Here is a 16,489-nt window from a genome sequence, read left to right as displayed (position 1 = left end):
ATCTACGTATCTGACATTATTGAGATTTATCCCAACAGTCTTGATTCCAGCCTGTGCCTCATCCAGTCCACCATTTCTCATAATGTACTCTGCATATAAGTTAAATAAGTAGAGTGACAATATGCAGCCTTGATGGACTCTTTTCCCAATTTGGAACTGTCTGTTTTTCCATGTCCAGTTCTAACTGTTGATTCTTGACCTGCATACAGATTTCTCAGGAGGCAGGTAAGGTGGTCTGGTATTCCCATCTCTTTCAGAATTTTCCACACTTTGTTGTGATCCACACAGTCAAAAGCTTTGGCATAGTCAATAAAGCAAAAGTAGATATTTTTTCTGGAGCTCTCTCGCTTTTTCGATGATCCAGCAGATGTTGGCAATTTGATTTCTGGTTCCTGTGCCTTTTCTAAATCCACCTTGAACATCTGGAAGTTCACAGTTCACATACTGTTGAAGCCTGGCTTGGAAAATTTTGAGCATTACTTTGCTAGCATGTGAGATGAGTGCAATTGTGTGGTAGTTTGAGCATTCTTTGGCATTGCCTTTCTTTGGGATTGGAATGAAAACTGACCTTTTCCAGTCCTGTGGCTACTGCTGAGTTTTCCAAATTTGCTGGTATATTGAGTGCAGCACTTTCACAGCATCACCTTTTAGGGTTTGAAATAGCTCAACTGGAATTCCATCACCTCCACTAGCTTCGTTCATAGTGACCCTTCCTAAGGTCCACTTTACTTCTCATTCCAGGATGCCTGGCTCTGGTGAGTGATCACACCATCGTGATTATCTGGGTCGTGAAGATCTTTTTTGTACAGTTCTTCTGTGTATTCTTGTCACCTCTTCTTAATATTGTCTGCTTCTATTAGGTCCATACCATTTCTGTCCTTTATTTTGCCCATCTTTGCATGAAATGTTCCCTTGGTATATCTAATTTTCTTGCAGAGATCTCTAGTGTTTCCCATTCTATTGTTTTCCTCTGTTCTTTGCATTGATCATTGAGAAGGGCTTTCTTATCTCTCCTTGCTATTCTTTGGAACTCTGCATTCAAATGGGTATTTCTTTCCTTTTCCCCTTTGCCTTTTGTTTCTCTTCTTTCATAGCTATTTGTAAGGCCTCCTCTGACAACCATTTTGCCTTTTTGCGTTTCTTTTTCCTGGGGATGATCTTGATCACTGTCTCCTGTACAATGTTATGAATCTCTGTCCATAGTTCTTCAGGCACTCTGTCTATCAGATCTAATTCCTTGAATCTATTTGTCACTTTCACTGTATAATCATAAGGGTTGTCACTTCCATTGTATGATATTAAGGGATTTGCTTTAGATCATACCTGAATGGTCTAGTGGTTTTCCCTACTTTCTTCAATTTAAGTCTGAATTTAGCAATAAGGAATTCAAGATCTGAGCCACAGTCAGCTCCTGGTCTTGTTTTTGCTGACTCTATAGAGCTTCTGCATGTTTGGCTGGAAAGAATATAATCAATCTGATTTCGGTTGACCATGTGGTGATGTCCATGTATAGAGTCTTCTCTTGTGTTGTTGGAAGAGGGTGTTTGCTGTGACCAGATGTATTTAATACTTCTTCCTTTTATTCTTTGAACTCTATTTCACTCATCTTTCCTTGTCTTCTTTTTTATACTTGCATTTTAAATACATTTACTAGACTAATTATTGTAACTTTTCCTATATATATTTACCTTTTAATTTTTATTTTACTGTCTGGTTTAGAATCACTGTATATGACTCTACAGATTGTGATCTGCACAAATCTAGGGCCACTACTTACACTATTATCTGCATGATCTCTGTCATTGTAAATAACAGTTGTGGGATGGGAAAATTTTATTATATTAATATACATGATTATTCCTTGTATTGATTTCTTCATTTTTGAATATTATTGAAACAGGACAGTTCATATGATGAAGGTATTAGGTATTAGGCTTACTTAGTATAAGATATTTCTAATGCTTTTTTTCACCTCTTATTACTCCCATATACAATTATAGCAACCTTAAACTATTTTTTAAAATCCTTCTTTGACTGAACTATCATACAAATTTTTCTTTGAATTCCTTAGTGTTGATAAAGCAGATGATGAAGATGATGAGGACTTAACAGTGAACAAAACTTGGGTCTTGGCACCAAAGATTCACGAAGGAGATATAACACAAATTCTCAACTCCTTGCTTCAAGGCTATGACAATAAACTTCGCCCAGATATAGGAGGTAAGTTTGAGTAATCATTCTGGGATTTTAGTGCCTATGAAAGCCACACTTGCTGATGTTACTTTAATCATATCTCATATTTTTTGATTTTCTGACAAATGTTATAAACTGCTAGGTTTGACAGTTATTAGTTGGACTGGTACTGCTTCAAAAGATTCACAGTTTGATGTGGGAAGAAAGATATCTAAATATTTTTTATGTCATTATTTTACAACTGCTACAACAAAGGGTGAAATGGCAAAGTTTTGATAAAATAGCCATCAAAGTTTTGATGAAATGCTGAGATATTTCATTAAACAGAATATTTCAAATGTAACTAAGAGTTCTAATTCTGTAAAGTACTGCTGCACTGTATTAGATAATGTAGAATTATAAGCCTTGAGAGTATATTTAGCGTAGGTAATCCAACTTTGTTCTTCTTTGTCAAAATTGTTAGTCTCAGTTCTGTGCATTTTTGTATACCTCTTATAACATGATTAACTTCTGTTTCTCCTGTGACAATTTAAAACAAAGGAGCAAAATACATTAATAAGTCAGCAAAAATTTTTATTGAAATTGTATTCAATCTATGATCAATATAGGGAAATTGAGATGTTACCATATTGAATTTTTCCAAACCAAATTCATGATCATCATATATCCTTCTATAGGTATTCTATTTTTATTAATGTTTTCTGAAAGAAGTTCTGAACATATTTTGTTAGATTTAATTATCTATATTTGGAGTTTTTATATAAGCATAAATTTTTTTTAAATTTTATTTTGTAAGTGTTTATTAGCAGCATATGGAAATATGATAGACATTTTGCTATCTATTGTAGCCTCAGCAGCCTTGCTGAATTTATCAACTTTATTTATTGAATGGTGATTATTACAAATAATGACTACTTTGCAAATAGTGTCCATTTTTCAACTAATGAATTTTTACTTCATTTTCAAAAATTTGCTAGGGCTCTTTCTTCCTCCCTAATGTTTAAAATGATTTCTGTGCATCTTTCGAAGCAATCATATTGATCATATTTTGCTGTTTATTCTACTTACCATTTGTTTTATAAATTTGACTGATTTTTAAAACATCAACCAAATTTGCATGCTTATATGTCACTTGGTTGTTACATGGTAAGATATTTAATATATCACTAGATTCAATTTGATAATATTTTATTTTAGAATTTTATATATATGTTCAGGAAGAAAATTAGTTATTTTGCTTAAAAAAATTTTTTTTCAGTTATAGAGTCAAGATTATGCTAGCATCTACAAATGAGTTATGGTTCCCCATTTTTCTCTTCACTGAAAGAGTTATTTAAAATGGATACTGTTTCTTTTAGAAATTTGAAAAGATTATTTGGTAAAATCATGTTGACCTAGAGTTTGCATTTTAGGAAAAATTTTTAACAGTTCCATTACTTCAATAATCAGTTTTGGTGGGCTTTCAAGGAATTTAAATTTACTAATGTTAAATTGTTTCATAAAGCTTTTGTGATATTTTTAGTGATTTTTAGCACTAAGGATTTTTCCCCTTTATCACTCATATTGATAAACTGTTCTTTCACTTATGAATAAATCTTGAAGGACTTAAAACTTTTTATCAGTTGTCATAAAATCAAATATTGGCTTTGTCAAATTTCTTAAATGTCACTATTTTGTTTATTATGTTAATTTATTTTTTGTTTATTTAATTTCCTGTGTTCCTACATTGATTTAAATATTTCATTTCAAAATAGAATTTAGACTTAGTAAAATACTATATGGGCTTCCCTGGTGGCTCAGCAGTAGAAAGAATTCTCCTGCATATAGAGGAAATGTGGGTTCAATGTCTGGGTCAGGAAGATTGCCTCGAGAAGGAAATGGCAATCCATTCTAGTATTCTTGCCTGGAAAATCCCATTCACAGAGGAACCTGGAGGGGTACAGTTCATGGGGTTGCAAAGAATCAGACATGACTAAGTGACTCAACAACAAAATGCTATCTATGCATGGAATTCCCATAAACCTTTAAATGTACTGTTAACATTTATGTAATCATAGAACCATTACCTAAATCAACGAACTAGTAGTATCAATACAATAATATTAACTAATCTATAGACCTATTCAAATTATGCTGGATACTTCACTAATGACCCTTTTTTCTAGTTCAGAACCCTAACCAAGATCACACATTGCATTTTGTTCTCATGTCTCCATACTCTCCTCCAATCTGACATAGTTTCTCAGTTTTCTCTTTGGTACATGAACTTGATAACTTTAAAGTATATTAGCCAGAGTAAACCACTCAATTTGTCTGATATCTTCATTATTAAATTGTGCTTATGCATTTTTGCCAAGAATACCACAGACTGATATTTTGTGCTTTTCTGCACGTGTGCTCACAAAATGAACCAGGGCAAAGGCTAACAGAGTTTTGCCAAGAGATGCACTGGTCACAGCAAACACCCTTTTCCAACAACCCAAGAGACAAATCTATACATGGACATCACCTGATGGTCTATACTGAAATCAGATTGATTATAAACTTTGCAACCGAAGATGGAGAAGCACTATACAATCAGCAAAAACAAGACTGGGAACTGACTGTGGCTCAGATCATCAGTTCCTTATTGCAAAATTCAAACTTAAATTGAAGAAAGTAGGAAAAATCACTAGGCCAGTCGGGTATGATCTAAATCAAAGGCCTTACAGTTATACAGTGGAACTGACAAATAGATTCAAGGGATTAGATCTGATAGAGAGATTAGATCTGGTAGATCAAAACAGTCCCAAAGGAAAAGAAATTCAAGACAGCAAAGTGGTTGTCTAAGGAGGCTTTACAAATAGCTGAGGAAAGAAGAGAAGCGAAAAGCAGGGGAAAAGGGAAGGATATACCTGAATGAATGCAGAATTCAAGAGAACAACATGAAAGAAAAGAAGACCTTCTTAAATGAACAATGCAAAGAAGTAGAGGAAAACAATAGAATGGGAAAGAGTAGAGACCTCTTCAAGAAAATTTGAGATATCAAGGAAACATTTCCTACAAGAATGGGCACAATAAAGAACAGAAACAGTAAAGACCTAACAGAAGCAGAAACAATTAAGAAGAGGTGGCAAGAATATACAAAAGAACTATACAAAAATGTCTTAATGACCCGGATAACCACTATGGTGTGTTCAGTTACCTAGAGCCACACATCCTGGAATGTGAACTTAACTGGACCTTATGAAACATTGCTATGAACAAAGCCAGTGACGTGATAGAATTCAAGCTGAGCTATTTAAAATCCTAAAAGATGACACTGTTTAAGTGCTACTTTCAATATGTCAGCAAATTTGGAAAACTCAGCAGTGGGCACAGGACTGGACAAGGTCAGTTTTCATTCCAATCTCAAAGAAAGGCAGTGCCAAAAAATGTTCAAACTACCATAAAATTGTGTTTATTTCACATACTAATAATGTTATGCTAAAAAACCTTCAAGCTAGGCTTCAGCAGTACATGAACCAAGAATTTCTAGATGTACAAGATGGATTTAGAAAAGGCAGAGGAACTAGAGATCAAATTGCCAACACTCATTGGATTATAGAAAAAGCAGAGGATTTATAGAAAAACATCTACTTCTACTTCATTAACTATGTTAAATCCTTTGACTATGTGGGTCACAACAAACTGGAAGATTCTTAAAGAGATGGGAATAACAGACCACCCTACCTGTCTCCTGTGAAGCCTGAAGCAATAGTTAGAACCTTACATGCATCAACTTACTGGTTCAAAATTGTGAAAGGAGTATGACAAAGCTGTGTATTGTCACCCTGTTTAACTTACATGCAGAATACATCATGTGAAATGCTGGGCTGGATGAATCACAAAGTGAAGTCAAGATTGCTGGGAGAAATATCAGAACCTTAGCTATGCAGATAGTGCCACTCAAATGGCAGAAAGCAGAGAGTGTCCTGATGAGGGTGAAAGAGGAGAGTGAAAATGCTGGCTTAAAACTCAACACTCAAAAAATTAAGATCATGGTATCTGGTCCCATCACTTCACAGCAAATAGAAGGAGAAAATGTGGAAGTAGTGACAGATTTTATTTTCTTGGGCTCCAAAATCACTGTAAATGGTGACTGCAGCTACAAATTTAAAAGACGCTTGCTCCTTGGAAGAAAAGCTATGAGAAACCTAGACAGTTTATTAAAAGCAGAGACCTCACTTTATTAACAAAGGTCCCTATAGTCAAAGTTATGCGTTTTCCAGTAGTCATGTATGGATGAAAGAGTAGAACCATAAATAAGGCTGTGGTGGTTTAGTCGCTAAGTCATGTTTGACTCTTGTGACCGCATGGACTGTAGCCTGCCAGACTCCTCTCTCCATGGGATTCTCCAGGCAAGAATACTGGAGTGAGTTGCCATTTCCTTCTCCAGGAGGTCTTACCTGCCTGGAAATCGAACCCTGATCCCCTTTATTGCAGGCTGATTTACCAGCTTTACCAACTGAGCAATGAGTGAAGCCCCCTAATGAAGGCTGAACACCAAAGAATTGCTGCTTTTGAATTGTGGTGCTAGGGAAGACTCTTTAGAGTTTCTTGAACTGCAAGGAGATCAAACCATTCAATCCTTAGTGAAATCAACCTTGAATATTCATTAGAAGGACTGATGCTGAAGGTGAAGCTCCAATACTTTGGCCATCTGATGCAAAGAGCCGACTCATTACAGAAGACCCTGATTCCACTTTTTGTAGAATGATATTTAGAAACCAAAATCTGGGTTCTTGGTGGTGGTAGTGGTTTAGTTACTAAGTCATCCGACTCTCACGATCCCATGGACTGTAGCTTGCCAGGCTCGTCTGTCCATACCATTCTCCAGGCAAGAGTACTGGAGTGGGTAGCCTCTTCCTTCTCCAGGGAATCTTCCAAACTCAGGAATCAAACCTGGATCTCCTGTTTTGCAGGCATATTCTTTACCAACTGAGCTATGAAGGAAGATTCCCTGATAGCTCAGTTAGTAAAGAATCTGCCTGCAATACAAGAGACCCTGGTTGGATTCCTGGGTTGGGAAGATCCCCTGGAGAAGGGAAAGGCTACCCATTCCAGTACTCTGGCCTGGAGAATTCCATGGACTGTATAAGTCCATGGGGTCGCCCATGTCAGACACCCCTACAAGGGTCCTTGGTATATTCATTAATATTGAGGGTCATTGCTTCTTGACTTCATTGGACAGATGGAGAAAATATATGTTCTACCTACACATTCACACATTCCTGTGTATATCCATATGTACATGTATTATGAACCATGAATCCAAACCTTTCACTTTTCCTTATTTGTAACTTCTTTTTTCCAACAAATAGGTACCTGGTTCTCATCTTCCCATTGTATATTTTCTTATTTGTTCAATTCTAATAAATACATAAAGTTGTTCTATAATTTTAATAGGTCTATTAAAAATTAACTAACATGAATAAAGCATTCGTATACAATTAGTTTTGTATTTATCTTTGAAGTCTGTAATGAAAACACTGTTCCCCAAAATTACTTAGTTCTGTTCTTCCCTATCCCCATTCAGTGTTGTTATGTTACCCATTTTTTACCAGTTTGGTTTCAGTGTTACTGATTATATTCCACTTTGAATGGAATCCAACTATGTTTACTTTAAGCATTTGTATGGTTTTATTTCATTTAATTCCCTAATGCACTCGAACTTTATCCTGTGAATGGTGTAAAGTATGAATCTAATTTTTATCTTTTTCAAATGGCTTTTCTGTTGACTCAGCATGATTTATTAAAAAGTCAATCTTTGCTTCCATTATGTGAGATGTCAACTGTATATTGTATTTTCTTACGTATTTTGGTTATTTATGACCTTTCTATTCCATTTTCTTACTTGTTTTTCTATTTATTTGCCACTACACTACATTAACAGTAGAGATTCAACAGTATTTTGGTACTTGTAATGCCTTTAAAGTATTTTAATGCCTGACCTAAAGCTAGCCCCACCTCATATTTTCACTTTAGTTTGTTTTTCCTTTTAAGTTTTCCTGGCTATTGTGTGTCTTTATATAAATATATATATATATATATATATATATATATATACACATATATATATATATATGAATGAGGTTTATTCCTGTATATAGGAACAACAACAAGTTTAGTTTCACTTGAAAAAGATTTGTTGGTATTTTTATTGAGATTCTGTCAAACTTATGAATTAACTTTGGGAGAACTAGCATCTTTATAATATTGAGTCATTTAAAACAGGAACATGGGCTGTCTTTCTAAATCTTCATGCTTATTTTCTATCTCTCTGGAATGTTTTAAGATTTAGTCATTGATTTTTGTCACATTTGTTAAATTGAATCCTAAACATTTAAGTTTTTCTTCTGTAAATGATAGTTCCTCAAACATAATATCCTCTGATTATTGTTTTTGTATTTTAGTGCTATTGATTTATGAATGTTTATTTTATATCCTTTTAGCTTAATCAATTTTTATTAGTTTAAGCATTATTTCTTTTCAAAATTTTACTATCATACCATATGCAAAAAAATCTTTTTTCTTTACCAATTCATATGAAACTAATTGAATTCTCTTGTCTAAAAACATTACAATGTCTCATAGTCTAATATAATAAATAATAATGGAGATAATGGATAACTTTTCCTTGTTCTCATTCTTAGGGAAATGATTCAAGTATTCCTTTATATGAATAGTCACATTAAGAACTTATCCCTTGATTCACTTGATTTAGTTTTAAAATCAAGAATCAGTGTTGAAATTTTTCAGTCTTTTTCAACATTTATGGACATAAGTTTGAGTTTTACCCTCCTTAAATCTATTAGTATGGTATATAATAGTAATTGAAACTATTTGAATTCTGGATCAATAGTTTCTTACTAATTCTTACTTTCTTACAAATTCTTACTAAATATTGATATTTTAGTAAGATACTGATCTTACTAAAGATAAAGATGTTTGAATTCTGGACTAAGACACTTATCAAGGTGTTGGATTCTGCTTACTAATATATTATTTAGTATTTTGCATTGGTATTTATAAGTGATATTCATTTTCCATTTTATTTTTGAGTAACGTTTTCATATGTTTTGTTACCCTTTTACATTTGTTTCAAGAAAGGGTATTTTCCTTCATTCTCAAAGGTCTAGCACTTTTTAAAATTAATTTTTATTTGAGTATAGTTGATTTATAATGTTGTGTTAATTTCTGCTGTACAGCAAAGTGTGTCAGTTGTATGTATACATATATCCATGCTTTTTTAGATCTATTTCCATATAGGTCATTGCAGAGTATTGAGTAGAGTTCTCTGTGCTATTTATTAGATTCTTATTAGTTATCTATTTTATAGATAGTAGTGTATATATGTGAATTTCAATTTTTTCCAATTTATCCCTCCCTCCCTCCCACCTGCTTCCCTCTTGGGAACCATCAGTTTGTTGTCTACATCAGTGACTCTATTTCTATTTGTGAATAGGTTCATTTGTACATTTTTTTTAGATTCCATATATAAGCGATATCATATAATCTTTATTTCCTTCTGTCAGACTTACTTCACTGAGTATAACAATCTTTAGATTCATCCATGTTGCTGCAGATGGTTTTATTTATTTATTTTTTATGGCTGAGGAATATTCTATTGTATATATGTACCATATCTTCTTTTTTTATTTTATTTTTAAACTTTACAGTATTGTATTGGTTCTGCCATATATCGAAATGAATCCCCCACAGGCATACGTGTGTTTCCCATCCTGAACCTTCCTCCCTCCTTCCTCCCCATACCATCCCTCTGGGTCGTCCCAGTGCACCAGCCCCAAGCATCCAGTATCGTGCATTGAACCTGGACTGGTGACTTGTTTCATATATGATATTATACATATTTCAATGCCCTTCTCCCAAATCATCCCACCCTCTCCCTCTCCCACAAAGTCCAAAAGACTGTTCTATACATCAGTGTCTCTTTTGCTGTCTCGTAGACAGGGTTATTGTTGCCATCTTTCTAAATTCCATATATATGTGTTAGTATACTGTATTGGTGTTTTTCTTTCTGGCTTACTTCACTCTGTATAATAGGCTCCAGTTTCATCCACCTCATTAGAACTGATTCAAATGTATTCTTTTTAATGGCTGAGTAATACTCCATTGTGTATATGTACCATAGCTTTCTTATCCATTCATCTGCTGATGGACATCTAGGTTGCTTCCATGTCCTGGCTATTATAAACAGTGCTGTGATTAATGAGGTACCATTTCACGCCAGTCAGAATGGCTGCGATCCAAAAGTCTACAAGCAATAAATGCTGGAGAGGGTGTGAAGAAAAGGGAACCCTCTTACACTGTTGGTGGGAATGCAAACTAGTACAGCCACTATGGAGAACAGTGTGGAGATTCCTTAAAAAACTGGAAGTAGAACTGCCTTATGATCCAGCAATCCCACTGCTGGGCATACACACTGAGGAAACCAGAATTGAAAGAGACATATGTACCATATCTTCTTTATCCATTCGCCCTGTTGATGGACATTTAGACTGCTTCCTTGTCCTAGCTGTTGTAAATAGTGCTGCACTAAACATTGGGGTTGGGTTTCCCTGGTGGCTTAGCATTAAAAGAATCCATCTGCAATGCAGGAAATGCATGCAGGAGATGCAGGTTCAATCCCTAGGTTGGGAAGATCCCCTGGAGAAGGAAATGACAACCCACTCCAGTTATTCTTGCCCAGAAAATCCCACAGACAGAGGAGCCTGGCAGGCTACAGTCCATGGGGTCAGAAAAGAGTCAGACATGATCTGGCAACTAAACAAAAATGAAAAGAACATTGGGCTACATGAATCTTTTCAAATCATGCTTTCCTCCAGATATCCACCCAGGGGTGGGACTGCTGGATCGTATGGTAGCTCTATTTCAGATTTGAAAGGTTGTTGCTGAACGAAAAGACGCCAGGATTCTTGGCCTCTGGAGGAGAAGAATTCAATCTTGGGCCAGAGACGAGGCTTGATCACTCAGAGCTTTTGTGTAATAAAGTTTTATTAAAGTATAAAGGAGATAGAGAAAGCTTCTGACATAAGCATCAGAAGGAGGCAGAAATAGTACCCCCCTGCTAGTCTTCAACTGGATGTTATATAGTGACTAGCAGTCTGTTAATGAAAGAAAGGAATGTCTTAAAACTCAGAATGGCACCAGGCCCCTCATCCATAAAATGCATTTTGGGATAATCTTGGCACCAGATGATTCATCTCGGGCCATAAAATGATTGACTTGAATCTTGTAGAAGGGCAGATTACCATAAAAATAGTTTTGTTTACATAGATTAGGGGAACAATATCTGAGTATAACATACTGGTTTGTCAAGTAGGTTCTGAGCCATTAGGAGGAACCTGACTTGAAGACAGAGTTTGGGGTAAATGCGTAGTACATTAACATAGCTTAAGACAAACATTTCCATAAGAGAAATGCATTGGTTAACTCAAGGTTTGAGAATAGTTAACTTCAGGTGAAACCAGGGGTCATTATGGCAACATAGTATTTTAAGAGAAACCTCCTTTTAAATTTGTATAGAGAAGGAAAAAAATTTCGCTAGTTTGTTTCCTCCTGCTGATTAAGAGAGATAAAAATGTCTGACACTTGCAGCCTATTTCCTCCATTTGGAGACCCCTGGCCTTCCTGCCTGTTACCCTCTGAGTTTTTAAAGGAGCTTCCATGCTGTTCTCTGCAGTGGCTGTATCAATTTATATTCCCACCAACAGTGTATATGCCCTTGTTTCCACACCCTCCCCAGCACTTATTGTTTGTAGATTTTTTGATGATGGCCATTCTGACTGGGGTGAGATGATACCTCATTATAGTTTTGATTTGTATTTCTCTAGTAAACAATGATGTTGAATAGGGCCTAATTAAACTTAAAAGCTTTGACACAGCAAAGTAAACCATAAACAAAATGAAAAAACATCCCTCAGAGTTGGAGAATATATTTGCAAATGAATTTACTAACAAGGGATTAATTTCCAAAATATATGAACAGCTCATGGAGCTCAATATAAAACAAGCAAACAACCCAATCAAAAAAATGGCAGACCTAAATAGACATTTCTCCAAGGAAGACATACAGATGGCAAAGAGGCATGTGAAAAGATGCTCAACAAAGGTCTAACACTTTCTTTGTCCAGGTGTTGGCATTGTCTGACTCTTGGAAATTTGGTAGAATTCCATATAAATTCATCCAGGTCTTGTGCTATTTGGAAATAGTTAATCTTTTGATCATTTTTTTTCTCTGCTTCAATGTTTAGTTCCCATTTGTTATTTCCTACTTCATATTTTGTATTATTACCCCATTTTTTCTAATCATGAAAATTATGAGTAGTGGGATTTTTTCAGGATTTCCATTTATAATAATAGCAAATGCATTCTAGTGTTTTCTATTAACTATCTCATAATTCCTACTCTGTCTTTATTATAACTTTCATTTTATTTTGTTTATTTTATTTTGTATTGTATTTTTTGAGCTTGAAATTTAATGATTTATTTTCCCTCTTTAAGTTTTGATGTGTTACTATTTGTGTTTCCTTTTTTTTTTCTTCTTCTTCCCTGTATATTTTACCTCATAAATGTTGTTTGTTTTTGTTTAGTCATTGTGTCTGACTCTTTTGTGACTTCATGGACTGTAATCCACTAAGTTTCTGTCCATGGGATTTTGCAGGCAAGAATACTGGGAAGGGTTGCCATTTCCTTTTCCAGGGGCCCTTCCAGACCCTTCTAGATTGAACCTGCATCTCCTGAATTGCAGGCAGATTCTTTTACTGCTGAGCCACCAGAGAAGCAAAGGTGGTTGCATTTTATTTAGTGTAGAAAAATTTTGTGTTATAGCTTCATACTGACTTGTGGATTTAAACATTAAAAAGAGAACTTACTTGTCAGCTATTTGTCACACCTATAACGTTTTTTTGGGGTTCCCTGATGGCTCAGTGGTAAAGAATAAAAACTGCCTGCCACTGCAACAGACACAAGAGACATGGGTTCAGTGCCTGGGTTGGGAAGATTCCCTGGAGGAGGAAATGGCAACCTGCTCTAGTATTCTTGCCTGGAAAATCCCATGGACAGAGGAGCCTGATGGGCTACAGTCCATGGGCTCTCAAAGAGTCAGACATGACTGAGCATAGCAGATCACAAGGCTTTTTGACTTACATTTTCCTTTATCTGATATCAAGATATTGCTAATCCTAGTATTCTTACTGTTTCCACTTGCCTGTATCTTTTTGTCTTCATTAATTTTGCCTCTGTTGATCACTTTGTTTTAGCTATGTCCCTTATATGCACCATGTCATTAGGTCTTGTTCTGTAGTCCAAGATAAAGACAATTTGGTTTTTTTCTTTTAACAGATCATTTGATTCCATTATATTTGTCAATATGACTGATAGGTTTGTCCTCAATTCTTTCATAACATTTTAGTCATAGTTACTGTCTTTCTATATGAGATTGGATTATTTGCACTTTAATTGATAATGTTTATATTTTAGTATTTTCAAACCTTTATATTTTTGTTCTACTTTACCTTTATAGTTTTAACTTTCCTAATGGGCTTAGTCCCCTTTTTTAAAGTCTTTGATCTTTCCAATATCAGATGATTTTGGTATAATTTAACTCCCACCTATTATCCATGAAACAGCAAGCTTTTTCTAGGTTTTAATTTTTCCTCTCCAATGCTTTATTATTTTTAGTTAACATATTTTCTGCTTTACAACAACATATAACAACTGTAAATAGTCTCACATCCTTGTCTCAGTCTTTGTTTTAGTATTTGATCTGCATGGATATGTGTTAAAAGGCTCATCATTAGCATTTTTTTCTTCTGCTATTTTCCCAGTTCTCTTCGATCTAGTATATATTTTTAGAAGTTTTTCTACATTGAAAACTCTTTTTCATTGACCCAGTGCTTGAAGGACACATTGGCTGCATATAATATTCTTCGTTCAGGCTTTCTTTCACTGAGTTTTCTTTTATTAGACTGTTTCAGAGTTGATGTGCTTCGTGTGTCTCTTTTAAATATATATATATATATTTGAGGTACAATATTGTGTCAAGTGTACTACTTTGTGGTTGGCATTTCTTTACATTATGAAATGGTCACCATGATACATTTAGTAATTGTCTGGTCCCATAAAATATAAAACTATCATTGATCATATTTTTTATGCTTTATATTATATACCCATTCATTCTATAAATGTAGGTTTGTACCTCTTAATCCCTTTCACCTATTTTGTCCCTAACCCACCACTCTCCTTTCTACCAATTAACTGTTTTCTGTATCTATTAGTCTGCATTTGGTGGGGGCGGGGGGGGGAGGGGTTGTTTGCCTGTTTTTTAGATTACACATATGAGATTAAATTTACTTTGTTTTACTCTGACTTGTTTCACTTAGCATAATACCCTCAAAACCTACCCATATTGTTGCAAATGGCAACATGGCTAGTGATGTTGAACGTCTCCAAATGGATTAAATGCCTAAATGTAAGATGGGAAACTATAAAACTCCTAGAGGAAAACACAAGTATATTAGTCTTTGACATAAATCATAGCAAGATTTTTTCAGATCTGTCTCCTAAAACAAAGGAAATAAAAGAAAAACTAAACATATGAGGCCTAATTAAACTTAAAACTTCTGCACAGCAAAGGAAATCAAAAACAAAATGAAAAACTACTAAATAGGAAAAAAAAAATATTTGCAAATTATCTGACTGAACCATCTCATATAACTCAGCATCAAAAATGAACAACCCAATTAAAAAGTGGGTAGAATAACTATCTTTAATTTTTTAAACACCCTCCAGACTATTTCCTGTAAAGTGACTCTACCAATTTACATTCCTACAAATAGTTCCCTGGGTTTTCCAGATGGTGCTAGTGGTAAAGAACCTATCACCAATGCTAGAGACACAAGAGACACGGGTTCAAAGTTTGGGTTGGGAACATCCCCTGGGGTAGGAAATGGCAACTCGCTCCAGTATTCCTGCCTGGAAATTCCATGGACGGAGGAGGCTGGTGGGTTACAGTCCATGGGACCACAAAGAGTTAGACATGATTGAGTGACTGAGCACACACACTTACAACAATACACTAGGGCTTCTTTTTCTCTACATTCACACCAGCACTTGTTATTTCTCGTCATTTTGATAAAGCCCTCTTGCAGACATGAGGTGATAACTCAATGTGGTTTTGATTTGTATTTCCTTGATATTAGTGATGCTGGACATTTTTTCATATGTGTGTCTTCTTTGGAAAAACATCTATTCAGTTTCTCTGCCTGTTTTTTAATTAGGTTTATTTTTTTTGAAGTTGAGTTGTAGTGTCATTTTTGAGAAAATCTAATGCCAATACAATTTTCTTGCCCTGGTTATTGATTCAATCTCTGTTTTATGAAAGCTAGAGGACTTTATGGATTTTTTCTTTGTCTTTCAGCTGAATACTTTCGTTAAGATGTATCTTAGAGTTTTTCATTTTAGGTAACATTTTTTTTCTGGGTAATCAATGTCTTTTTAAAATGCAATTTCAGGTTTTCTTTCTGGATAGATTAAATCTGGATAGATTTAATAGATTTATTTATTTATTGCATTATAGTGTTGAATATTGATTTTCTTTGACTGTTTTGGTTTTCTTTTTAAGCTACAATTACAGGCGTGTTAATCATAGCTTTCTATTTTCTTTCATTCTCTTTGAATTCTCTCTTTAATTCATTTATATTCTCTTGATATTTTCCTTGTTTTTTATTCATTATTTTTAGTTTATTTATTTATTTTTCTATCTTATAATATTGTATTCCATTTCTTTCCTAAGTTCAATAAATTTCCTATTCATCTCTTCCTATGTTCATGTTTGTGTTGGGGGAATGGCACATTTTTAGTTTCTGAATTTATGATACAAGGAAGTTTTTCTTATCCCAGAGTGACTGCTTGACTGTGTGTACCTGTTTTTTTTTTTTTTTTTAACTTCCTGCTTACGTGTATTGAGGGGATTTTCCACAGTTAATTTGCATTGGATCTTGATTTCTTATTTCTTCAACATTTTAGTATGGATCCTTTCCTTGCTGTTTTCCTATTTCTTTTTGATGTTTATGAGTGTTTTGCAAGATTACTAGTTTATCGTTATTTCTTATGTCAGTAGAGCAAAACCTCAACTTTGAATGGATTTGTTGTTGTGGGTGGTGTATATTTGGTTGGTGGTGAGTGAGGGGTTGCATGGTTTCCAATATATTGGCTCTGTTTTTTTTGTTGTTGTACGATCAATTTTATC

General features: G+C 34.6%; 1 protein-coding gene across 1 annotated transcript in view; it reads left to right on the top strand.

The window, feature by feature from the left end:
• Positions 1–16,489, top strand: part of GABRG1 (gamma-aminobutyric acid type A receptor subunit gamma1) — a 94,528-nt gene that overhangs the window by 24,085 nt on the left and 53,954 nt on the right. Inside the window, exon 2 of the mRNA XM_061420062.1 lies at positions 2,072–2,220. Coding sequence (XP_061276046.1) covers positions 2,072–2,220 — 149 coding nt within the window. The remainder of the gene's footprint in view (positions 1–2,071; positions 2,221–16,489) is intronic.

Source organism: Bos javanicus, chromosome 6, assembly GCF_032452875.1.
Source record: "Bos javanicus breed banteng chromosome 6, ARS-OSU_banteng_1.0, whole genome shotgun sequence".
NCBI lineage: Eukaryota > Metazoa > Chordata > Mammalia > Artiodactyla > Bovidae > Bos > Bos javanicus.
This window is presented reverse-complemented; position numbering and strand designations above follow the sequence as displayed.